This window comes from Coregonus lavaretus (genome assembly GCF_964263955.1).
Source record: "Coregonus lavaretus genome assembly, chromosome: 37".
NCBI lineage: Eukaryota > Metazoa > Chordata > Actinopteri > Salmoniformes > Salmonidae > Coregonus > Coregonus lavaretus.
The window spans coordinates 23,202,372-23,228,809 of NC_140024.1; the positions used below are offsets into that span (position 1 = coordinate 23,202,372).

General features: G+C 43.6%; 1 protein-coding gene across 1 annotated transcript; it reads left to right on the forward strand.

Annotated features, from left to right (window-relative positions):
* Positions 1–18,573: 18,573 nt before the first annotated feature.
* Positions 18,574–22,693, forward strand: LOC311111242 (Iroquois homeobox protein 6a-like; the record flags this gene model as incomplete). Its single annotated transcript, XM_084153955.1, has 7 exons — positions 18,574–18,639; positions 19,483–19,746; positions 20,112–20,221; positions 20,537–20,832; positions 21,204–21,935; positions 22,155–22,257; positions 22,651–22,693. The coding sequence occupies 7 exons, from the start codon at positions 18,574–18,576 to the stop codon at positions 22,691–22,693; spliced, it is 1,614 nt and encodes a 537-aa protein (XP_084010081.1).
* Positions 22,694–26,438: the final 3,745 nt, after the last annotated feature.

Genomic DNA, 26,438 nt, shown 5'->3' on the forward strand with positions numbered 1-26,438 from the left:
CCAGAGGTAAACCTGACCAGGGCCACAACCAGCCCCTCCAGTCCAGTAATGGTGTTATTAATGGGGCCAATTGCTCCTGGCCCTTCATCTTAGGGGGCCGCCACCCCAAGATTACTTATTAATGGTTAAGATAACTCCCATTCCACATACACACAAAACAAATATGTTAGGACTGTTCCCACTGGTCTGTTACTGTGATCACAGACAGGCACATGCAAGCACACACACTCGCGGACACACACACATCAGCATGAAGAAGGAATATTTCTGTCCAATGTATAATAATATCACAGGCAGCGGGTTCCCATATCATCACAGCAATATGAAAACACTCTGAATCCCCATCTCCATTCACGTCCCTCTCCCTACAGAATATATCCATGGAATATTTTCATCAACTGTGCTTTATCCCAGTGGACTTAAACACTTAACAACTAAATAAATAATGCCAAATCCACTTTCTCTCTCTTTGTAGCACACACACACACACACACACACACACACACACACACACACACAGGCAGCACCAGCCACTAGCCTTGGGTCCCACAGCAGCAGGAGTCCTTAAAGCCAATAATGTGCTTCCTTCCGCTTGGGCCGCGCTGCAGCTCTGAGGCCGCTCACAGGCAGATTATGGGCCTTTAACTGCCACCCAGGCCTGAAATGTGACTCTAGGGCTCAGGGGCTGTCAGCTAGGGTGGAGGGAGAATGACTCCAGAGAGAGAGGGGGTGGAGGGGAGGGAGGGATAGATAGAGAGGGACAGAGAGAAGGAAAGGAGGACAGGACACACAGACCCTCCATCATAGCATTACAGTCCCACCCCTCCACTCCTCCACCTGTTAGACTGTTCATCCTCCCTCCTCCAGCAGGCCTGACCCCCCCACCTCTCTCTGTCATACACTAGGCCTCTACAACCCCATCATCATCTCTCTTTGTCTCTCACTCCCCATTCCTCTGTTCCCCTCACTCTACAGGAGATACTTTATCCTCACTCCTCCATCAGCAGGGTTTCTATACCTCTCTCTTCCTCTTCCTCTTCTTGATACTCCTCCTCCTATAGAGAGCTGCCACAGCCAACTATCTCTCTACTGATTGAATGGTAGATAAAGTATCTGAAGTGTGTGTGTGCGAAGCTCTCACAGGCGTCGCCTTGTGTCAGGAGCTTACAGTGATAACCCATTAAGATCGTTGCTTTTAATTCAAAGAGCTTTTCTTTGAAATGACAATCAATAGCATCTTCTCTCCAAACTTAGCACGTCAGCTAGCGCCACTGTTTCTCCAGGTGCTCAGGTAAACAGTCTATTTCAATCTAACCAGCGCAAAGCTTCACTAACCCTGGCTGAATACCCTGACACCATCAGTTAATCTATCGCACCATCTCCTCAGAGGAGCAGACAGAGGATAGAGATTGCGTCCCAAATGGCACCCCATTCTCTAAATAGTCCACTACTTTTGACCAGAGCCCTATGAGCCCTAGCCAAAAGTAGTGCACTATATAGAGAATAGGGTGTCATTTGGGACACAGATAGGCATCAAATCCTCCTGAAATGACGTGAACATCAATACCAGTCTCCTCCCCTCTCTCCTTACGATGTGACAGTAAAAGCTCTATTGATTTTGGTCAGATTAAGGATACTGTTGGGAGCCATTTAAACATACAAGTTGAAGTGTCCTGGCTGATTGTGAGTGATGTGTATCAGGGTGGTGTATAATCACCAGTGTTTGAGAAGAGAACATAGTGGGGAGGAGGTCTGAGTGGAGGGATGTGTCAGTAAAGGAGATATTAGACATTTCAATGAGTGGGTACTGCTTTGCACTAACAGAGAAATATCAAATGCTATATGTCCATAAGGCATGCACGCATACCGTACACTACATAAACACATTGAGATATGCTAATTATTTCAAAAACATAAAGGGCAATGCACACACACACACACACTCTCCCGTCCAGTCCAGCAGCTATATATTTCCTCCAGCCATGTTTAGTGATGGGCCTGATGACGCTCCATATGGACCTCTGGGATGTGAAGGTTAACACTGCAGCCCTCTGGAGACATACTGCGTCTTGGCTGGCTGGCTGGGGTAATATATGGATCTGTTTAAGAGGTGCAGGGGGGAGCAGGGGTGGGGGGCAGGGGCAGATTGGAGGACTGTTAAACCCACGCCATCCCCCTGACCTGACCACAGCCGGACTGGGACTGCATGAAGGAGGCACACACAAACATACACACACGGAGGAAACACACACAAACACCTCACACACAGACACACACAGACACACACACACACACACACAGCTCTCACTGGAGAGGGATTGATGCATCTATCAGCAAGTTTATCGACATTCAGGGAGAGAGAGAGTGATTTTCCACCCTGCGCTTGTTGTAACTACCGAACGTTATGCAAACTAAGAGAGGACCATAGGATGGAGCAGTGTGTGTATGTCTGTTCTGGACAAGGCTTAACACGTTAACAGATGTAATGAACACATTTGTCTTGGTTCACTTCATAAGGGGAGATTCAGATAAGCTGGAAAAAAATAATGCCATCTATATTTTAGAAACACTGATCTAGAATACAAATATTTGATGTAGTCAAAAGCTATTCACCTGAACATTTTCTTCTTACGGACAGGTAAGGTTTATGACTAAAGGTTTACAGTGTGAAATAAAGTAGAAATTAAAATATATGCAATGTGATAAAAATCTATTATGTGCCATGAATTGTAAGAATGACATGCCAATATTTTCTCCCAAAAGGTAAAATTTCAATTTTAAATCAATAATTATTGCTTCGTTAAAGGTTTAGTCACATACAATCTTTATATTTACCATTAAATATATTTTAAGGAAGGACCATTACAAATATTTCAACTTTATTTTAAATCAATGGATGGTGACGCATTCCAAGCATAAATGTAGATCAATAAGCAGGGAATGTATTAACTAATATCATCTATTACCAAGACGTCAATACTTTGTCATAAACATATCACTGCAATCATCTACAATATAGAATAATGCATTTTGCAAAAACTTGAATTACTACCAGTTAACCAAATAAAATTAATGAACTGTGGCTATGCGCTCAATACCAATTTCAAAATGTATATTACTGTACCATTTACAGGTGTTAATAAACAAATTCATTTTCTATGGCCTACAATAATAATAAGCCACCTCTGATAATGGTAACTTATTTAATCATCCTATAAAAGTGATTATATAACAACACACCTAATAATTGTAATAGTCAATAGCTGTTGGCCCTATCTAGGTTATGACCACACAACCAGCCGTACGTGTGTCAGTAGGAACACCAGGAGCTGTCTGAGAGGGTTGGGTTGTTGTGAGTATTAACCAGAACTACTGTATTACTACAGCCTTTGATATGTCTCCTGCTGTTCACACCCAGACTCCTCTCTACACTAGAACTACCCAGCCTCCTCCTCTCTCTAAAATAGAACTACCCAGCCTCCTCCTCTCTCTAAACTAGAACTACCCAGCTTCCTCCTCTCTCTAAACTAGAACTACCCAGCTTCCTCCTCTCTCTAAACTAGAACTACCCAGCTTCCTCCTCTCTCTAAACTAGAACTACCCAGCTTCCTCCTCTCTCTAAACTAGAACTACCCAGCCTGCCTCCTCTACAATATAACTACAGCTACACTGTCTGACTACAGGACTACCTAGGGACTACAGGACTACATGACTACAGGACTAACTAGGACTACAGGACTACATGACTACAGGACTACCTAGGACTACAGGACTACATGACTACAGGACTACCTAGGACTACAGGACTACAGGACTACCTAGGACTACAGGACTACATGACTACAGGACTACCTAGGACTACAGGACTACATGACTACATGACTACCTAGGACTACAGGACTACAGGGACTACCTAGGACTACAGGACTACATGACTACAGGGACTACCTAGGACTACAGGACTACATGACTACAGGACTACCTAGGACTACAGGACTATATGACTATGGGGTTACAGGACTACAGGACTGCATGGCTACGAGAGAGAGAGAGAGAGAGAGAGAGAGAGAGAGAGAGAGAGAGAGAGAGAGACACACACAAAGAGAGAGAGAGATACAGAGACAGAGAGAGAAAGACAGACAGACAAGACAGAGAGAAAGAGGGGAAGAGAAAGGAAAGAGAAAGAAAGATGAGAGAGGCAGAGACTAAAAATTATAAGCTACAAAACAGTATTTTGACCAAGACCAAACAAACTCACTATCAACCTGCAGCAGGTGAGTAACAACAGTAGATGATCAAGAAGCGGCTAGACCCCACCATGTTGTGCCTCCACGGTGTCGTTGTCATACGCTTGAACCTGAACCTGGCTAAATGTGTCTTCTCTAAACTTGTAAGAGCTGGTGAAAAACAACCCATTAGAAGAAGTGCAGGTATAACAGAAATAGGACTTGCCGGCGGGAACAAGCCTCATTGAAGGGTTAGGCAGAAGGGTTTTTGCTTTGAAGTGGCTCGGCACAGGCAGTATTCCCCAATGGCACCACACAGATACTTTATTTGAATAATGTTGCAGCTTCACCCCAGTAAGCAGTAAGCACTGAGCTGTGTACGGTTGGGAAGATGACAGGTTTTAATTTTCACTTCTACTGAGAGGATTGGAGAGAGAGGGGGGAAAGAGGGGTGTGAGAGGAGAGAGAGAGGGGGGGTAAAGAGGGGTGTGAAGAGAGAGAGAGCAAGAGAGAGAGAGAGAGAGAGATAGAGAGAGAGAGAGAGAGAGAGAGAGAGGAGAGAGAGCGAGAGAGAGAGAGAGAGAGAGAGAGAACAAGAGAGAGAGAGAGAGAGAGAGAGAGAGAGAGAGAGAGAGAGAGAGAGAGAGAGAGAGAGAGAGAGAGAGAGAGAGAGACAAAAAGAAAAGAGAGACAAAAAGGCAGAAAAATAAAGTGATGGAGAGAAATAGAAAGAAAGGGAGAGAGAGACACAGACAAAAAAAACAATTTGACACTTAAACCCTGGACAGTTTCCACGGCAGTAAATAAGAGGTTTAGGATCAATAGCAGTCAGCAATAAGAAGATAAAACAGATAAATTGAAATACAGCTGTACAAAATGGTATGATTTCCTATGAGGCCACGTGACACAAGCTGCTTTGAAATGCAAATAGCAACTTATGCACAATGTCCTTCACAGGCGCAGGCACCTATTGATCGGCTAAAACAAATTCTATTGATCATTGAATATTTAATGGGGATAATTAAATTCAGCACCGAGGTACTTACACCCATTTCCAGGTTTCAGCGTCTCACTCAGGAGACCTGCCGTTGACTTGCTAATGCTTTAGGATCATTCTGTGAGATATGGCACCATGGTTAATTGCAGTAAAATTTGATATTGAGAGTTCATGTTCAGGATATTTCACAATGTCTTTCACGTCCATGACGTGAATGTTCTCTGTGCTCTGGGTGAACAAAGAAAAGGTTTATTTGTTGAATAATCAAACACAAATCATAACATTAAATAGTACTGTATATCATTGTGGCCTATCAGTTAGGGCCGTTGCCTTCATAACACATTGCAACAACAACAAAAAATTTATAGCCATACATGCAAACTCAAAGTGTAGAGGGCCTAGTTTCTACAGTGACATCAGCATGTAAACCTGTGAGAGAGGACTAGGACTAGAGAGCACACAGGAAGCAGGAAGTCACTGTGGAACAGGAACAGGACGTTGTTTCAGACAGACATTTCTGTTCCGTGTGATACACCACAAACAACCACAGTGTGTATTTATCACTATCAGCTCTCAGCTCCATGTTCTCAACTGGTTGAGGATCTTCATCTCCTCAAATTCCTCTCTGAATTGATTCAGGAAAATAAGAGGATAATGGGGAAGAAAAATCTCCCTAATCGACTGACATAATTTATGACATTAAGAAAGAGGGGAACAGGAAATTGTTGCTGTAGGAATAGCATTAGAGGGCAGGGCGAACCACACGGGCCAGTGTTAAACAAAGTGCCAATCAATAGCCCTTTTATTAGTGGTCACAATCAATACACTGGTGACAGAGCGGCCAATTAACACTATCGACTCACCGACTGAGAGAGAAAGAGAAGGAGGGAGGGGGAATGAGAAAGAAGAGAGGAGGACGAGGAGGAGGAGGAGGAAGAGGAGGAGGAGGAGGAGGAGGAAGAGGAAGAGGAAGAGGAAGACTAAGAGGAAGAGGAAGAGGAAGACTAAGAGGAAGAGGAGGAGTAGGAGGAGGAGGAGGAGAAGGGGGGGGGAAGTGTGTGGAGCGAGAGACAGCAGGACGTTTGTGTGTGGAGAGAGTGAGACAGCAGGAGGGTTGTGTGTGGAGAGAGAGAGAAAGAGAAGGCAGGATTCCCACCGTGGCGGGCGTCCCAGGGGTCTGGTGTGGAGGTCTGGAAGACACCCTGACAGTTACCAGAGGTCTGGCTATCTCCCTGGAGGAAGTGTAGGTCAGGGGAGGCCGCTGGCCTCTGTCCCCCAACATCCACATTTCCTGACTGGCTCGACTGTGTGGAGAGCCTTGCTCAGTGCAGTGTGTGTGTGTGTGTGTGTGTGTGTGTGTGTGTGTGTGTGTGTGTGTGTGTGTGTGTGTGTGTGTGTGTGTGTGTGTGTGTGTGTTGAGGGTGACCTGTCTGTCCTACATTGGGAAGGCGAGGTGCCTCCTCTTCTCACCATTGGGTCAGAATGATAATGAGATCACAGCACTAAGGTCCCCTCTATGTGGCCCTGCGCTCCAGGAGGCTGGCGTGTGAGGGGGGTTAGAAGTGGCGGCCATGCCTTCTCCAAAGACATTCATTCTGATATTGTGAGTTATATGGCTGGGGGGAGAGGGTGAGTAAATGTTTACAAATACCTTGTTAGGGTTAAGAGAGTATAATATCAAATGTCATGAGTGCAAGAATTCTACAAGACCGCCGCCATTGGCTAAGTCACAAAAACAGACTAGCAGCTCAAAACGCCTGCCTAACTACATCTTCCAGTCATTTACCTCATCTCATATGTGTGTTTTACAGCATCACATCACACCTTCCCAGGGACCGTCCAGTGTTGACAGTTAGCCCCCCGTCTTTCCTGTCCCCTTTCCCCGTTCCCAAGGAGATAGGGTCAGTATGACATCTGGTCCGTGTCAGCTGGCGGGGCAGCACTCACTAGAGGTTATCACACACACGGCAGAGGTTATCACAGCCCTGCTATCTGACCATGGTTGGAACACAGACCCTGCATCCTGCATGGAGGGAGCCCCCCCCCCCCAAACACACACGCACACACACACCAAACCAGCGTGCAGACAGCCCAATGAGGAAGAGGCGTGACGGGGGGGCGGGATGAGAAGGAGGGTGAGGGGGTTCAGGAAGCGACAGTCAGAGCTAGCAGCGTGTGAAGTGATAAGCCTGGGGCAAGGACCCCCACACCCTAAGGGGGACCAGGGGCTATGAGGCTACTGTCTCAGCCTCAGTCCCAGCTATGTCACCAATGACTATCCACCAATGGTCTGAAACACATATGGAAGCACACGCAGGCACACACACATGCATGTTCGCAAGGACATATGCACACGCAGACACGCGCGCACACACACAGGACACAAAATGGGGCTATTTGACACTTCAAGATTAAACCATCACATCATTAGGCCTGTCTGCTGTGCACCAAGTGCTTGGTTTCAGTTTACCTTTCAATTCAGGTTCCAAGGAAGACATACTTCCTCAGTAACATCTCCTGGTATCTGACAGATCAAATAAAATAAATAACAAGGATCCACAGGCTCAGAGGCCTTTAATACACTATTTCCATAGACTTTTAACATGACTGATAAACTCACTGAGTCAAGTGTATTGAGGGGGAAAGTACTTCAAGTCTTCAGTACTTAAGTGATATTAAAATGTAAAATTGCGTAAGTGATTGAGGCTCTTGCATAATTAGTGAAGTGAGCGAGAGACATGTTGTTGGCTTCCACAATCCTGTGGGCTGTAAGTCTGACATACCAGTCAGTGAAACATCTGAGGAATGGCTGTCTATATCTCAGTTAACACCATGATAACTACAGGACCGTAGGATATTAGGGCTAACCCCAACAATTACCACAAGAGTCATTGGTCATCTATCTATCTATCTATCTATCTATCTATCTATCTATCTATCTATCTATCTATCTATCTATCTATCTATCTGTCTGTCTGTCTGTCTGTCTGTCTGTCTGTCTGTCTGTCTGTCTGTCTGTCTGTCTGTCTGTCTGTCTGTCTGTCTGTCTGTCTGTCTGTCTGTCTGTCTGTCTGTCTGTCTGTCTGTCTGTCTGTCTGTCTGTCTGTCTGTCTGTCTGTCTGTCTGTCTGTCTGTCTGTCTGTCTGTCTGTCTGTCTGTCTGTCTAACCATCTATCTGTCTACACATCTCTCCTTATTCACCCTCCATCAAAGTTTAACCAGCCCTTTCATTTAGAGGCCTTCTTTGATGAATTAAAGACTGTTGGAGTACACAAGGTGGGTAGGTTTCTCTCAGTCCACTGTGGTGTAAAATATTCACAGGCTGGGATGGGATCTCCTTCCTAGTTCTTCTGTAAGGCTTCATCTGTCCTCTCCTCTTCCCCGTCAGCCTAACAAAGAGCTGCTCTGTAATCTCAGACTGGACTCCCAGTCCTCTAAAGAAAAATCTTTACGTCTTAGAATTGCGGTGCCCTTTACTTATTGATCATGTGGAGGCCTTTTTTGGGATGGGGGAGAGTGGATGGGAGGAGGAAGTAATTCCCCAGCAGCAGAGAACAAACTAGACATGCAACACACAACTGACCAGACCAGACAGAAATAATGGGATTTTCAGATTGATTCTCCCCATGTGATGAAACCACAGAGAAACACACTGGTCAGTATTCCTACAATGGGTAAAACTCAGATTCAAGTCTGTTGCTCGTTTCACAGATTGAAGTTCCAGCCATATTACAACCCATAAAATACAATCCAAAAATGTTATGCCGTGGCTAGTGTTCATAAAACTGTACATACAGTACATACAGTATGTGTGACTCAATCAAATGAAAATGTGGATCTCTGTTAGACTCATGAACCAAAGACAGAGCCAAGAGTGGACTGATTCACAGTGAACAGAGGCCAGGCCGGGCTAAGCTAAACACACACAGAGACAGTCTAGTCTTGCTGAACGCACACAGAGGCCAGGCTAAACTAAACACACACAGAGACAGTCTAGTCTTGCTGAACGCACACAGAGGCCAGTCCAGGCTAAGCTAAACACACACAGAGACAGTCTAGTCTTGCTGAACGCACACAGAGGCCAGGCCAGGCTAAGCTAAACACACACAGAGACAGTCTAGTCTTGCTGAACCCACACAGAGGCCAGGCTAAGCTAAAAGCACACAGCGCACAGAGTCTGTCTCTAGGCTGAGTGGGGTCAGTGCCAGGAGTTTGTGATGAGGGAGCTTGAGATGTAGTGAAGCACAGCGAGCTCCAAAGCCGGGGCTAAGTGAACAGATTAGAGGACCGCACAGCACAGTTGTGCAGCTCTCCTCTCCTCTCCCTCTGCCTCTGCACTCACATTGGCAGAGGTCAAACACACACAAACACACACACACACACACACACACACACACACACACACACACTCACACACACACACATGTAGCATGCACAGAGACACACACACACAGTCGCGCACACACCACACACACACTGTACCACAGTCAGCACACCACGAACACTCCAGACATACTGAGCAGCAACCCACCAAGGAGAGACATAGACAGACTGTAGTCTACGTAGAACATAAATCTCAGTCAAGTAAAAAGTCCATGGTAAGATCCAACATAGACACAGGGGGACCGTGTGCAGAACACAGCAGAACACAGGACATAGTTTTACCAGCTAGTTCCTGCCTCCACTTTCTGCTAGAACCCTGGGATGTGTCCCAAATAGCACCCTATGTCCTATGTAGTGCACTACTTTTGACCAGGGCCCACAGGGCAAATTTGTAGTGTATTTGAGTTTTTAAAAGGTGTCATTTCCACTTTGAAATTTCAGACTTGATTTGCCCTAAAAAAAATGTATCAACCCCTTCACAAATGTCCATTAATTATAATCCACATAATAATTCACATTTCCTGTTGCTGTAGGATTCTTTTTAAAAACGTCCCAGTCTGTCAGTGTGATGCGTGTTATGGTGAGCCGTGTCTACATCATGGGTGTGTGTCGTGTTCCCCCTACCAAGTAGCCCCAAGGTAACTCTATCTGTTTACTCTCAACACCTCTGGGTGACAGTGGTGTGTTTGACACTTGGAATTTAAGCGGGGTACCAAAGAGGTGTTCTACAACATCCACTGACTCAGACTGTGTCTGCTTGTTTTCCCATGAGCTAGGTAAACATGTTGAAGGAACTTCATTCACCATATATTTCAGAGGAATGCTAGGTACTCCCCCTTGCGCCTCTCTCCCTCTCTCCATTCATCTTTTCCTCTCTTTCCCTACCTCTCCCTCCGTCTCTCCTTCGCTCTCTCTCTCTCCTCACTCTCTGCTTCTCTGCTTCTCTCTCTCCCTCTCTCCCTCCTTCTCTCTATCTCTCCCTCCTTGTCTATCTCTCTCCACCCAAGAGTTGTCCACTAATATCCTCCTATCCTTGAGATAAATGGACAGAAATGTCTACAAACTAGATCTCTTAACATCAGAAGAGGAAAACATATTGAACAGAATACTGTGTTAAAAGCAGCGGTATTGCATTTCAAGGAGACCCCCTCTTAATTGGATACGGCCATAGCAAATAGAGCAGGGGGGCCTTGAGATCCGATCCAACCCATGGTCTCTCCAAAGTAAGCTTGACAATCTGCAAATCAGAAATTAGCACTAACAACCAAAAGCTGAAGCTGGTTTTGAAATCTGATGATGTATTTGCTGTGAGGCCAAGGTCAGGGTTCAGGCTAGAAACCGATGTTCAGAAACTACTTTACAATAACCAGCAACCCCGGCATCAAAGGTATATGATTTCACCTTTCTTACATTTAGCAAGACCTTTTGATGTTGGCAGCTATGTAACATCTGCTTCTAAGTTGGATGGATTTAAAAGAGCCCTCCATTTTTAGGCAGATCCAGATTTAGCAAACGGGGGAGGGAGGGAAATAACTTTGGTCAGGCCTTATTGTAGATAGCGCATGTGATTTGAATGGGAAAATGTAACTGAAATGAAATAACCATGTCCGAGTGGCAATCTGACTGAACTGTAGCAGAGACTGGGGAAGGGAAAATGCATAACATTGTTCTGAGACAAAGGAATGACATTCCTGCTGGATTTCATTAGCATAGAACCATGCCAGTATTCTGTTCAGAATTAGACAGAATTGGCCTATTCTCCCTGCGAACCTCCAGCTAGACACATTGGGCATGTGGAGTGATATGCAAACTGGTGTCATTTTATGGCAAGAAGTTCTCACTTGTGTCTGAACATTTTAAAGCATGAGGTTTAGAGTGACTCTTTAAGTAACAATAAAACTGTACTGCTAGACATAAAATCCTCAGAAATTCAGGCTTCGTTTCCCAATCATGCCAGTTGAGTAGAGCACATGTGATTAGCTCATCCCAGATGTCAGCCATGATATAAATCACAGACTACTATAGGCAGCAGATCAGGTTGTCTTGGAGGGGAGTGGTGGTCATGTCAGACACAAGTGGGTAAAGATCCTGAAGACCAGACCCATTAGCTTATAGGGAGGGACAAGAGCAGGGAGTCAGGCCTTAGTCAAAAAACATGGAAATAAAGCATCATTAAGTTCTGTGGGTTGACATGACGTGGGGGGAGACAACAGGAGAAGAAGAGGAACAAATGTGTGGAGGAGCAGAGGAGGGAATATTTTTAGCACCATCTGGATTGAGTTTGAAGTCAACCATGGAGGAACCTCCTGTGCCTGTGTGCAGCAAACCAGGACCAGAGGCCTGGCCGATTCAACTGTCATTGGTGGAAATGCTGTTTCATCCTGCAGGGGGATGGCTGGGGTATAGGGCTGGGGTATAGCACTGGGGCTGAGGACAGGGCTGGGGTATAGGGCTGGGGTATAGCACTGGGGCTGAGGACAGGGCTGGGGTATAGGGCTGGGGCTGAGGACAGGGCTGGGGTATAGGTCTGGGTCTGGGGTATAGTGCTGGGGCTGGGGCTGAGTGTAGGGCTGGGGGTGAGGACAGGGCTGGGGCTGAGGACAGGGCTGGGGTATAAGTCTGGGGCTGGGGTATAGTGCTGGGGCTGAGTATAGGGGCTGAGTATAGTGTTGGGGCTGGGGTATAGGGCTGGGGCTGAGTATAGGGCTGGGGCTGGGGTATAGGGCTGGGGCTGAGTATAGGGCTGGGGCTGAGTATAGGGCTGGGGCTGAGTATAGGGCTGGGGCTAAGTATAGGGCTGGAGGTGAGGACAGGGCTGGGGCTGAGGACATGGCTGAGTTATTTGGCTGGGGCTGGTGTTCAGGCCTGGGGCTGAGGCTGAGAACAGAGCTGGGGTAGGGGGCTGGGGATGGGGTATATGGCTGATGCTGGGGGTGGAGCTTGGGTGTCTACATAGGGCCTACACAGGACCATGTTGGTCTGGTAGCAGTTAGTCCTGAGCCGGCACACTTACCTGCACATGAAAGCAGTCAGTGATGCTGACTACCAATTTGGTGTCTTGTACTTTTTTCAAAACCACAGCGGAAAATCAAAACAGAAATGTGCGTGTGATAATGGAAGATCAATCTCTGCCTACATGTTTCTCCTGTGTAACACCAGCCTAATTCACATCACTACATAACTCTGTGTTTTCCTTCCTTTGGTGTGTCTTTAACCTCTAAACCAAAATCAAAGGGAAAGACAGGACCTGAACTCTCTTTTAGGAAGAAAATGTTTTGGAAGTTTCTAGCATGTGTTAAAGTACATAAATGATGTTATTGAAGCAAACACTGCCTCACTGCATGAGAAGAGAGTGAGTCGGCCAGTGTCTATTGTCACATCCCACATTCTAAACCCACACAGCCTCTTCTGAAGAGTTCACGGTCCATCTCTTCCTGGAACCAGACGAATGAAGAAACCCAAAACAATATTTCTTAAAAAAGAAGACTCTCAAATCTAACTGTCAGCTCAAGCGAGGATTATTTCCCCTCAGGCGGCTCGCCGCTTTTCCTTGGTAATCTGCCCCAAAACTCCTGGTGAAGCCTTTCAAAACTATTTATGCAAACAAACATCATGCACAGCTATTTATATTGGCACCACTTTTCACTTAACCACCCACAACCAGGACCAGATGGGGCCCCTCTCTCTCTCTCAGTGGAGCAGAGGCAGCTGCAGAGGGATGGGTAGTTTAGTTCAGTAGGCACAGACAGACCAACGAGACCCAGCCCTGGCCAGACTGCACTGAACTACCTCCACTCATCTAAACTCATCATACTCCTGATGGAAGTACTGGACAGAGGACAGAGGGAAATAGCTCACCCCATGAGCTTCACCTTCAAAGAAGGATAGGATAGAATTAATGTCTTTGAGGAGGAAAGTGACAATGTTATATGTCTGTTGTACCTAAATGTAGATACAGTAACTGATTCCATCAATATACTCCTGTAATTTATCACGTTCTGTAGATTCTCTGAAATATTGATATTCAAAAAGTAAAAAATAGCAACAACTTTAATGTGTACCATGCCTCCTATAGTGTTGACAGCCGTGGCTGTAGTGTGGAGGGTAATAGGAGTGACTGTAATGAGAAGCGTCTCCCTGCCTTCCTCTGTGGGCCAGAGAGCTGGACCATGATGCACTTCTCCTGCCTGGCTGCAGCTGGCCCTCTGACGCAGGGGAAAGTTCATTCCGGAGCCAGCAGCCATCTTAGGAGAGACCACACCAGAGGAGGCTGGTGGGAGGCGCTATAGGAGGACGGGCTCATTGTAATGACTGGAATGGAATAAATTGAACGTTATCAAACAGCTCAAACATATGGAAACCACATGTTTGACTCCGTTCCATTGATTCCATTCCAGCAAACACAATGAGCCCGTCGTCCTGTAGCTCCTTCCACCAGCCTCCTCTGGACCACACAGACACAACCACATGAACAGCAACAGAGATGCAGCTACACTTGGCCAATAAGGACATGCACTGCACACGATGTGTGGACCAAAATACATTGAACATATGCGGCATGCCCAAACATTTACGGAGATACACACACAATTGCAACACAGAAGCACTGGCACACCCAATATATACATGGACTGTATACACCATCTGAAAACAAACACACACACAACCAGAGGCCCTAAGAAGTAAAGATGTTATATGACGTATACCAACACCCAGTCAACACACACACACACAACAACAACCTTACGTAGGCACAGCCAGATACCTCAAAGACAAAGTACACACACACACACACTGCACTGAGCAAGGCTCTCCATAAGCAGTTATTTCCCAGAGTCACTGCCAGGGAGCTCTCTCAGTGACAAGCTACAAATCCCTGACACCACCACTGATGATAGCTTTACAGCACAGCCTCCAGAGGCCTCTGCCAGGCCCAGGCAGCCTAAACACTCTCTCTCACACACACACACACACACACACACACAGTCCCAGGAGCACCAGAGTAGTGACATGGGTCATTGGGATGTGCAGCTTATATTACTGCTATACTAGTGACTGCAAAGACATTGATCCCCATCCAAAATAATGTTCTTGCAGAGGTTATATGGTGTTTTGTAGAGGGACAGAGGGAGTGTCTGTAGCGTCTGGGCAGCGCTAACTGGGGCTATTCTTACAATCACACAGACAACAACTGTGTGTGTCTCTTCTATACCTAGGTATATCTTCTATATTGCTTTATTGAAATAATTACACAAATATGTTTTTCTCCCCACCTCCCTGAGTTGATAAAGATGTAATGATTCCCACTGTGTTCAGGTCAATTTGTTCACTAGGCCCTCAAGATATTTGTTTTAGATTTAACTGGGCACTGGTGTGTATGGCCACATCCCTGATCACCTGAGCACTTCTCATTAGAATATTTATGACTTTTCTTTCCATTTTGGATCATTTAGCAGCAGTAATAACACACCCCGGATGAGATGTGTGTGTAATAATTCAGGATAGGATCACTAGTGAGTGGGGTGTGGATTCATGGGGATATATCAATCCCCCTTAATGAGATTGCTCACCTCTACATTTGTGCTCTCATCCCTTCCCCAGGTTCTCCCTCTCTCCATCTGTCTGGCCTTATTACCATTTCATAAAAAACCTGAAATATCTTATGAAAACCCAGCAAAGATTTGTGAGCTTCATTAAATCAGCATAAGAAATGTATTAAGTGGGAAGAGACGGCTTGGAGGCTTGGAGGCATGGCGTATAGCCCCCTGTGTTGACTTAACCTTTTTCTTAGTGTTCTGTCTGATCCTGATGTGAAGAGGAACTGGAACTCAAACAGTCTGGTTAGTGCTTACCACAGGGACCAGGCTGAAGTAACCAGAGCATCTTCTGCATAGCCTACAGTACATCCTTGGATATCTACTTTGTCTCTTAAGGGCCACCGTAGACATCTACCATGGATGAGGGAGATTCATGTAGTCTGTACTCTAAATATTCTGAAGGTGTTAATGCAGTGACCATTCTACTGTACATCCCTATGAGATGAAATCAGGGACAAAAACATTCCTACAGAGGGGAAATGGAGTGGATAGGTTTGTGTCAACAGCTCATTTGAACTCTGATTAAATTACAAGGTGCTTCTCCAGACTGGAGGCTGAAATCAGACAGGACATGGTATACTGATGTCTCTGCATCAAAATAATGTTGTTGCTGTGTCAACACCTGAGCTAATGCTCATGTCCTGCAAAATCGAACATGTCATCACAGGTAAAATAGGCAAAGAGTGGAACACAACACACGCTCACCTGACAAGCAATGTGAACAAAACAGTCAGATGTGAGATTCAAGCTGTTTACAATCCCCTGACAAAGCTACAAAATTCCTATTGGAATTTGTAAAGGAAATAGGTTAATAGATACTCAGTTCAAAACATGTCTAAATGAACAATATTTTAAAGAGCAGTTGCAAACAGGCCAGTTAGGTTTGCCATTACAATTAGTGTTGATTTGGGCCTGATGCAGTGAGATCCACAGTGACTGCTCCTAATACATTATGTATGAGGCTGTCCAAATGCACTTGAGCCATCATGCATGCCCTTGTGAAAAACACAGACCACAGCAAAGCAATCACATGTTCCGCCCCCCTCATGTACACCTATTCCTCTGTAACTGAGGAGGAATAATAAACTGACATCTCTACAAGATTTTACTTCTTAAAGATAATAATTCAGCTATAGCACACTAAATTGAGTATGAAACACAAATGTGATTTTTATTACAATTATATTAGTAATTGTCTATTACTATTAACAATAGTAGGCCTAGTAAACCCAATAGAAATAGTAGGCCTAATGGAACAGTTATTTCCTGGTCCTTCTCTTATCAAGGAGAACATCTTTATCCATCTCATCTACTGTACATAATATTGTCAAGACTGAATACTCATATAGTGGGTCAACATGCAGCCAAATACAATTGGCCATTCCCACTACCTGTGTACCATCTGAAGGGTCTCCACGGGCAATTCGACCACTGTGTCCACTGCCAACCTACTTTATCTCCTTGGAGAATCTCTGGAGGGACCAACATCCATCTTTACTCGCGGCTCTCTGGCGCCACTCGAAGAGAAAGCCCGTAATCGCAGACGCATCTCCAGGGACTCAACGCGCAATTACATTTGAGTGGAGAGGCATTGAAATATCCTCCTAACATCAACCATGACAACAACGATCACATCCTAGATAGAAGGGAATTAAGCAGATCACATTCGGTTGGTGATAGCGGGAGTCGTCATTCTTGTTATTGCCAATAGGAAATAGTTTTAACTTAAATCAAGAAATAATGATATATTTAGCTATTCAATGTGTGTGTGTGTGTGTTACGCTCGTGCATAAATGCTTGTGATAATTACATTTCATTGCGAATTGCGCGTTTGAGAACGAGAGAGAAATTCATGAACTTCCTTATTCTAATAAACCTTACAATTATTTATCATTTTATTCTCAGCGAGGGAGCTTTATTTCTTCCACAACTTTCAACTGAGCATCATTCAATTAAAATGCAATCTCGTCGCCCCCTTTCCACTGATATTTAATTATCACGTCGTTTTTATCCACACAGCTCTTCCGGTTTCACCTCAAAGGCATAGTTTCACTGTGTTTACGTCCCAAATGGCACCCTGTTCCCTATATAGTGCACTACTTTTGACCAGAGTCCTATTGGCCCTGGTCAAAAGTAGTGCACTATATAGGGCATATGGTGCCATTTCAGACTCAGAAACTGTGTAACTTGCTGGTTAAACAAGGGCATGTATCCATTTGTTAATTGATGCAATTACGCATTACGCGTAATGGTCACGTAGGTCTCCAGGCACGCATCAATCACTCGTCTATTGACCTGCCAAAGCCTTTCCATCCGCTCCTACTGGGACCGATCCTCTCCTCCTGCCTCATTCCTCTCCTCCCCCCCTCTCTCCTCTCCTCTCTCTCTAATAGAGAAAGATGGGAACATCATCGTCATTAATTCGGTCTTAGACCTCTGACCTGACAGAAAGAGGCGCACATAGGTCGTAAAAACGCGTTAAATCCACGACCATCCATTGGTGTTCACTTTTTTCACTTTTAAATATTCATAATCCCAAAATCCCAATGTAAGAAAGACAGAATGAGTGAGTGAGGTATAGTGTATCCCGATGAAGATTTTGGGTTTGGAGAAATATGTATTATTTTTCAAGTGAGCACATGAAATTATTATTTTATGATGAAGATGTTGATAAGAAATACAAAAGAATCAGATATCCCAAATGAAAGAAAACACAACTGAATATGTATTATTCTACGCATAATAATAACAAAATATGCTTGGTGGTCATTTCAATTTGTATTATTTTATATTTGGACATGATACGCATCAAGAGCCATGATCTATCTGTCAGTTCCATAACTGTACCAAAACAACCCCTTTCCTTTATACTCTTATCAGTGAAGCAAGTGAAGAAGACTATTGCACAGAGCCGAGGGGACACGGGGAGTGCACAGAACACCTTAAGAAAACGCGATGTTAGATGTGATTGGCAAAGACATTATTCTATCCTTGCTGTCCTGTCGTTCCGGGATTACAATGACGTCACACTGATACCCTTGCATGGGTGAATGCTAAAGAAGTATAGAGGCACAAATAACAGCACAAGCAGAGTCCATATCTTGCAAGTCTTACGTTATCCTTTAAGCCTTCTTCAGCTAATACAACAACAATGTTTGTACTTAATGACGCTTAATTTCATTTTCTTATCATTTCCTTCGGGGGATTATTCATATATAAAACTATCTGCAACCGTTGGTACCAGCCTCAACTCTCCCTCCTAAGTGCAATCATCTATTATTGAGCGAGAGGCCGTACGTGGAAATGTGTGTAAGAAGGTGGATTTGAAGTAGAATTGGTTACAATCGATCAAGGGTGAAGAATATTCCTGATGTTAACAAAAGAAGCAGCTATGTCTTTTTCTCAATTTGGATATCCTTACAATGCAACTTCACAGGTAAGACAATATCAACATGCTTTTTTCTCTCTCAATTTCAATGTGACAAATATGTAAACAAGCTAGCATTATTTTTTATTTGAAGTGTTCACTGTAATCTAGATGCAGCACTGAATAGTTGCTTTCAAAATATTGACAGCTATTTTCAGGTGACGCTTTTGTTTAATCAAAATATCGATAGACATAAACACAGGTCCAATTTAATTTAATTATGAATGTACTCACGTGTTGTTTTGATAAGACAAAATACGTGTTTATTATTAAGATATACCTCCATTCGCGTAGCCTAATTGCGCTTTGAAGTTAACAGTGAACCTTCCCAACTTTCTATTTCAATTAAGATCTCTGAATTTGGTATTGACAATTACTATTATTTAGAAAACTTGAAGTAGGCGTACTGATTTATCGTTTAAATATATTTGTTTGGTGACAACTGGACAAATGTATGCGATAAAAGTTCTCAGAACTTTGATTCAACTAGAAATAAGTTATTTTCCTCTAAAAGTTTTCATCAAATTTCAGTAGCCTACAATAGCTTAGTCATCCACTGTATGGATACTTTGAGAATTCATTTTCTATCAAATTAAAACCCAAAATTAACTGAAACACATTATTTCCAAAACGGTACCCTATAATTTCACCTGGATATTATGTAAAATGCGATCTTAAAACTGTTAATAAAATTAGGCAGACACACAGCACGCGTTTATATCTAGTCTCCATCTTACCTGAATTGTCCTGTATCTCAAAACCATATCAAAATATATTCTAGATATGAAGATAATAGAGCTCATGCGCTAAACACGAATGACATGTCTATCCTCCACAATTCTCTTCATGCAGTTTTTCGTGTCGGCAAACCCCAGTACGACTTGCTGCGATTCGATTTCCAGGTCGGTCTCTGACGGGACAAGCGGTACCCAGACTCCTGCTACCTTCTGCTGCCCTTCCTACGAGAACCGGCTCCTGGCCAGCACACGGACGGAGCTCAACGCGGCACTAGGGATGTATAGCTCACCCTACGCAGCCGCGGCCGCCGCCAGCCAGAACTATGCCAGCTACTTCCCCTACAGCGCCGAGCCCTCCGCTGCTATCTACTCATCTCTGGTACATCCCGTTTAATCTGACAGTGAATGGGGGTGGCTGGGATGCGATCGATCAAGATAGATGTTGATCAAAATTACTCTCCATGCTTCTGAACTTCAGCAAGTATTTCCTTATTGAAATGACTTTGAGTAGCCTGCCTGCCTGATGGATGGACCGAATAGACTCATATTTAGGCTACAAGTAGCCTCTTACGTTTGAATTTGGAAGGGAGTAAAGTAGCATACCATTTACATCAACTTTGTTTGCAATATTTAGAAACATGTCAAATAAAACAAATCAGTAGAATATTTCATGTGAATGTGTTAACTTATTGAACAAGGAATACATTTACCTAAGTGCTTCATTAATTTTTTTCCTTATTTCAGAATCCACAGTACGAAATTAAGGATGGCACAGGCACTCTGCATTCTGGCATAACTCAACCTGCCACCTACTTTCCTTATGACCACTCACTGGGCCAGTACCAATATGACAGGTATGGTACCCCACACATTCCTTATCTGTAGTGCATCAGTTCAGCTATTCCTTTTTAGTGTAATAAAGCTATATAGCGCCATGCTATGCACGAGTAATAACTTACATTAAAGTAATCTCCACTGCATTCAAGGAATATCACACCTCCAGAGCAAAAGGTCACAATCCATGCAGCTCTATACTGCTAGATAAAACACAGCTGTATAGCCTATATTTCAGACAACACTCCAGGAGTGCCATGGGTCTGGGTGAATAGTTTATGAGCTTATATGCTAATGTTGCTAATGGCTAATGTGTTGTCTGCTATTACTACCAGGTATGGGACTATGGACTTCAACGGGTCAGCCAGGAGGAAGAACGCCACACGTGAGACCACCAGTACCCTGAAGACATGGCTGTACGAGCACAGGAAAAACCCCTACCCCACCAAGGGGGAGAAGATCATGCTGGCCATCATCACCAAAATGACCCTCACCCAAGTGTCCACCTGGTTCGCCAACGCCAGGAGGAGGCTAAAGAAGGAGAATAAGATGACCTGGTCACCAAAGAATAAGGCCGGGGACGACAGGAAGGACGACCTGGATAAAAGTGACCAGGACTGTGTCACCAAAGGTACACATCCTCTTCCCTCTTCTGTCTAGCATAGCATATAAAAAACAAACATCTTAGAGTTTTGCACAACGATTTACAGTAGCTCGCTTCCTCTTAAACGTATCCACATCACCTACAATAACAGCAAAGATGTGGCTACTAAAACATTTGATTTGATAAAAATGACAGCTTCTGCTCCTGAATATCACTACTATTCCACATATCATGTTGTGTGTATTGGACAATTCAGATTCCACTGTATATGATACTGCTTCTACTCCTAATATCACCACTAATATTCCTGTATATTTCATCATTCAGATTCCAGTGAATATGATACTGCTTCTACTTCTAATGTCACCACTAATATTCCTGTATATTTCAACATTCAGATTCCAGTGAGTGTAAAGATGAGAAAGACCTTCATCTGAGTGACCTGGAGGACATGGAGGACGAGGACTGTGACAAGCTGGACACTGACTGTGAGAAGATGGCCCCCAGGGGCCCTGAGGAGCAGCAGGACCTCCACAGGGCCATGTCCGGTGGTGGTGTTGGCCCTGGAGGCCCTCCAAAAAGAGACTGCAGCTTGGAGCTCTCCCTTTCCCTGCCCAACAGCTTCCATCACTCCTTCCCATGTGGTATCAAGAGCCTACCCGCCCTGCCCTCTCTACCCGCCCTGCCATCGGACTTCCTTGATCCACTGGTGACGTCTAAGCCCCCCTCCACCACCACCATCCCCACGGGCCCTCACACTGTGTCCCTGTCACACTTCGAGGTGTCGGACCGGGACAAGCCGAGGATCTGGTCTCTGGCGCGTACAGCGGCCACGGGGGTCATCCTGAGCTCTGCTCACCACGGGGCCTCAGAGCTCCGGACAGGGAGCATGCTGGGAGACTGCCAGCTACAGGGGACCAGGCTACCAGTGAATGGTACCGGACAGTGTGGGCCCCTCAGGGGCCTCCAAGATCCTACTAACATATCCAACGCTGAGAACCCTTTCCAGGAGGGCCCCTTGTTGCACTCTAAGGTCTATAGTGCGGGCAGCTACAACCACAAGGCCCTCCAACTGCACTGTTCCTCCTACCCTGCGCTTTCAGACTCATGTCAGTACTCCACTATCGAAGGTATGTACGTGTTGTGACACTTTGTGTTACATTTTGACAGTGCTTGCGAAAACAGTTGTGAAATTACCAGTGAAAAGTTATACAACATTGAAATGAGTTTCAGAAATGCACATTTCTTTCACTACTGTCAAAACATTTATTTACCAAAAAATTGCTATACAATCCAATATTCCCTGGCTGCAGCAAGTTTCTTAGTGTGTGGTTTATGTTGTTGTCTAGGGTTCTCGAGTGGGAAGGCAGAGACAGAGCCCTCGGAACTCAGTGACATGTGTGTGACCCTGCAAGATGACAAGGTCACTGCCTTCAGACCTGTGATGAAGAGGTGAGGAAGGTGAGCCTTCACACACACACACACACACACACACACACACACACACACACACACACACACACACACATTCAACTTGTATATCATTCAACAAAGCATCTAACCATCATCTGCTAATCCAATCATTTGGATTACACCAGTTGTACTGAAACTTTTCTATACTAACACAGGTTGATGGTATTACATATGTGATCTTGTCTATAAAGTGAATATGTTATTGGATTATCTGAACGCCATATGTCAGTCTATAGTTAAGGAAATACTTATAAAGTTGACTAATGATGTTATATTAGAAGGTATTTTCCTTTACTTTGATAGCCGAGGATTGACATTGTAATGGATATCAGTAAATAATATGTTTTTGTTTTTCCTCTCTCTTCCCCTTAGGTTGATGGACACGCAGTCATTACACAGTGGGACTTTTATTTAGCCGGTATTAGGCTATGCACTATAAAGACTTGGGATGACGACGAGCATCGGACATTCTACCTACCTTACACCTTGGAACTGCGGCGCTCCGCAGTCAAAGCTATATGAGCCCTGTCCAAACTGTGGAAGCTGCCATGATTTTGCACAACGTTGTTTTTATGGTGTTGACGATGACTTTATGCAAGACTCTGAAATGCAACGGTGTGGGAACTGACGGTCAATTCATGATGTATGCAATGGGCAATCGTAGAGTAGCAATGTTATTTATTTATTTGTGTATTTATTATTTGATTCATCATCTGTTAATTTATTTCGTATGTGTCATTTAAATATTTGTGTTACATGTATGTATTGTTTCAACTGTGGTTGTGTGCTATTTTTCTCTGATTTAAGGGAGAAATACTTAGCTTGTTGTTGGTCTTTCTGTTCGCTAAAAGAGTGGGATTTATCGAGTTGGAATTGGAATAGTCAATTGCGTGTGTGTCGACCTGGAGAAATTGTTGATTGTGTTGTGTTCATCTCAAAGATAATTGTGAGCATATTCTGTGTTTGCCATTCATGAAATATTTTATAAGAATGAATTTTTTCAAGAACTCCTCGTTTTTGTGTCAAGATTATTTCCAGAACATTAACATTGGTTCAATCGGCCAATTAAAACCTTTGAGACTTTTGCACTAGATCAAAGTGTATCTTCTTGACTTGGAACATTGTTGGAAGGTCATAATTCAGTAGAGAACGTGAATGAACGTTACAAGGCCAGGAAGAAAGGGGACATCATCTCTCCATTGTAATTATCTAATCAGTTCTGGCATCAAACACTTTGTTACTGTTCAGACAATCAACGAGGCAGGAATACGGGATGAATGCTGCTTTGTCCCCTGTGTAGGGAGCCGCTGCAATAACTTACTTGTGTTAATTAAAAGGTCATTTGTAGTATCAAACCCATAAGGGAACATTCACATAGTTTGTGTGGGTTAGACTTTGGTTCGACTGTTTTTGCCTGACCCATTTCAATCATAACTGATTGATATAACACATGAGTATTAGCACGAGTATTAGGCCTGTGCGTAAAACGAACCAATTGGTCATTATGCTAAAACTACTGACACGAAAGCACTGGTTTCTCATTCCTTTCAACTTTAACTTTGAATTCAGTTATTTAAAAAAATGTAAGATAGTTCGTAGCTGATATTTTACATGATTATGGGCATGGCATGTAGTATCGCGTAATAGGCATATTTCTCATTCCAAAGTAGAAAACTCGAAAAACGTTCAAACAAAATGTTGTGGAAAACACTCAAATGCAATGCAGAAATGTGTGCCTAGTCTGAGATGGATATTGTGCAGACTTTACTTTCAGAGGACCAAAAGAAAATGCTACCACATAAACCAAAATAACGGTGTGACCTGCTGCGAATGACCCACAGCTTAGAGGCATGCAAATTAAGCCACCAAAAGATAAACGTTATTGCAGGTCGGATTTGGAGGATTAGAGCTTGTAATAAGAGTATTACGTCTCGTATTAGGTCTATTGAAAGGAGCTGTGGTCAACGTTGTAGGCCCGACCTATAGATAGGGATGGGGGAGCCCTCAGTAATACATGCAATGGTGTGACTTCAATTGAAATAGGGTAGGCCTAATTCCCTAGGAAATATCGTGATAAGGAATTATGATGACAAGAATAACATCATATTTAGAGATTTTTAATTCCAATCGTCTGCTCTCAGTCTCTTATGAATTAAGCTGGTATGGTCTTAACAATGGACTTTGCATTTAGTAATCAAATTATAAACATACAGGTAGACCTATTGTGTTGTCCACACACACAAAATAGACCTACACGGAGGCCTACGTAATAACAATGTTGTTGCGTTTCTTTCTGTTTTTCGATTATGACGGATTATTTTAAATAACATAAAACATCACGTGTAGCTTATAGATAAGCAGAAGACACACATTTTGATCAATTCTTAAAAAACACTTTTAGAAAATCTAATAAGTGTCCTTGTCAAATGGGCCTACTTTGCCACACTATTCAGGACAATTAATCTATTTCCATCTCTTTTCATATAGACAACCTTCCCTTCAAAATAAATTAAAGGGACTATATGCCCACGAGGCCAGATAGAATGAAGGTGGCGTGATGAACATCTCCTGACAGTTCAGATACGTGGTTTTCTTTTATTAAAGGTCAACCGACCGTGATTTCAGATTATCCATCCAGATCACCACCTCAATGCAATCTGTCCATACAGCCAGGCGAGATATGTTTCGTCAAATCTCTCTAAATATAATCTTGGGGAATCATATTCTGAATACTGTTATGATTAAAAAAGCCTGGGCATGATGGGCGAATAACATGGACACAAATTTAAAGAGCCCGGTATTAATGTTTAATGAAAAAATGGGTTTTGCAAATTCATTGTGCTGCCAAGATGATATTGCGTCATGTTTTGTGAGCGTCATGGATGACAGCTCCCTGCTAGGACTACTAGGCTATTATGTGTGATTTTTCTCCATTATAGATTCATACAGACCTCAAGTCGTTAAGAACAAAACAAGATGTGTCCATTAGGCTATAGGAGCGAGGACATTAAGACAAGATTATCTCCCTAGTCTCGTTCAATAATAAATCTATGACTTACCATATAGACACGCGTCTCACCGATGGATCCCTATACATTAAGATGTGGGCTATAGCTGTGTATAAAATATTTAGAGGCAAGTTAATTAAAACGGGGGGTGTAAAGAAAAGCTGCCAAACATTATTGAAGGTAATGATGCATGGGCAATGGGATTACCACGATGCCAGTATACCTGAGGGAAAGCAAAGCATGGATAATGGCATGGACTCAACTCATCCAGCGTCTGTCTTCTCTTCTGCAGCTAATAGATCAATTAGTCTGTTTTACACACTGTTTACACGCTGCTAACCCAGAACGACTAGAGGAGCTAAATAATTACGGGTATACTTGTGCCTGTGTTACAATATAGGCCTCACTGTAGCCTAAATTAGGCTTGTTGATGTTTCAGGTTGGATTCTGATATAATAAAAGAACACAAAATGTGTGTTTTTCACAAATACATAAAAATATTATTTTGGGGGGGAGCAATGCGTGTGAAGCTATAGGCCAATGCAAAAATCCCCAAATAGCTCAAGCAAAATATTATTTGATTTCGGATGTGGGTATTAGCCGAATATGAGAGGGATGCTTGCAGAACATCTTTAATCTTTGAGTAGACATATTTATTCAAATGAAATATCTGTCCTTGTAAACAATGTTGTATGTAAAAACAATAAGTTCCTTAGGTAGCCTCTATGCACATCTAAATCGCCTTAATAAATCTCATAATACACTTGTTCCTCCCACCCTCCGATTACTTTTTCATTTGCGGAGGGGGTAGTTGTAGCCTAGGCCTCCTCCATAATCCAAAACAGATTTTGGGTAGCCTGATCTTTAATGATAAAGGGAAAAAATGAAAAACAAGATTCAGAGTAAACAAGAATAATTAAATAGGTTTGACAAAATGAGTGTCTTATCTTCGGCTCTGAGATATGAGAAATCATCACTTATAGCTGCAAGCATCTCTTATTAGATCAGCGTTTCCCAAACTCGGTCCTGGGGTCCCTAAGGGGTGCACGTTTTGGTTTTTGCCCTAGCACTGCACAGCTGATTCAAGTAATCAAAGCTTGATGAGGAGTTGATTATTTGAATCAGCTGTGTAGTGCTAGGGCAAAAAACCAA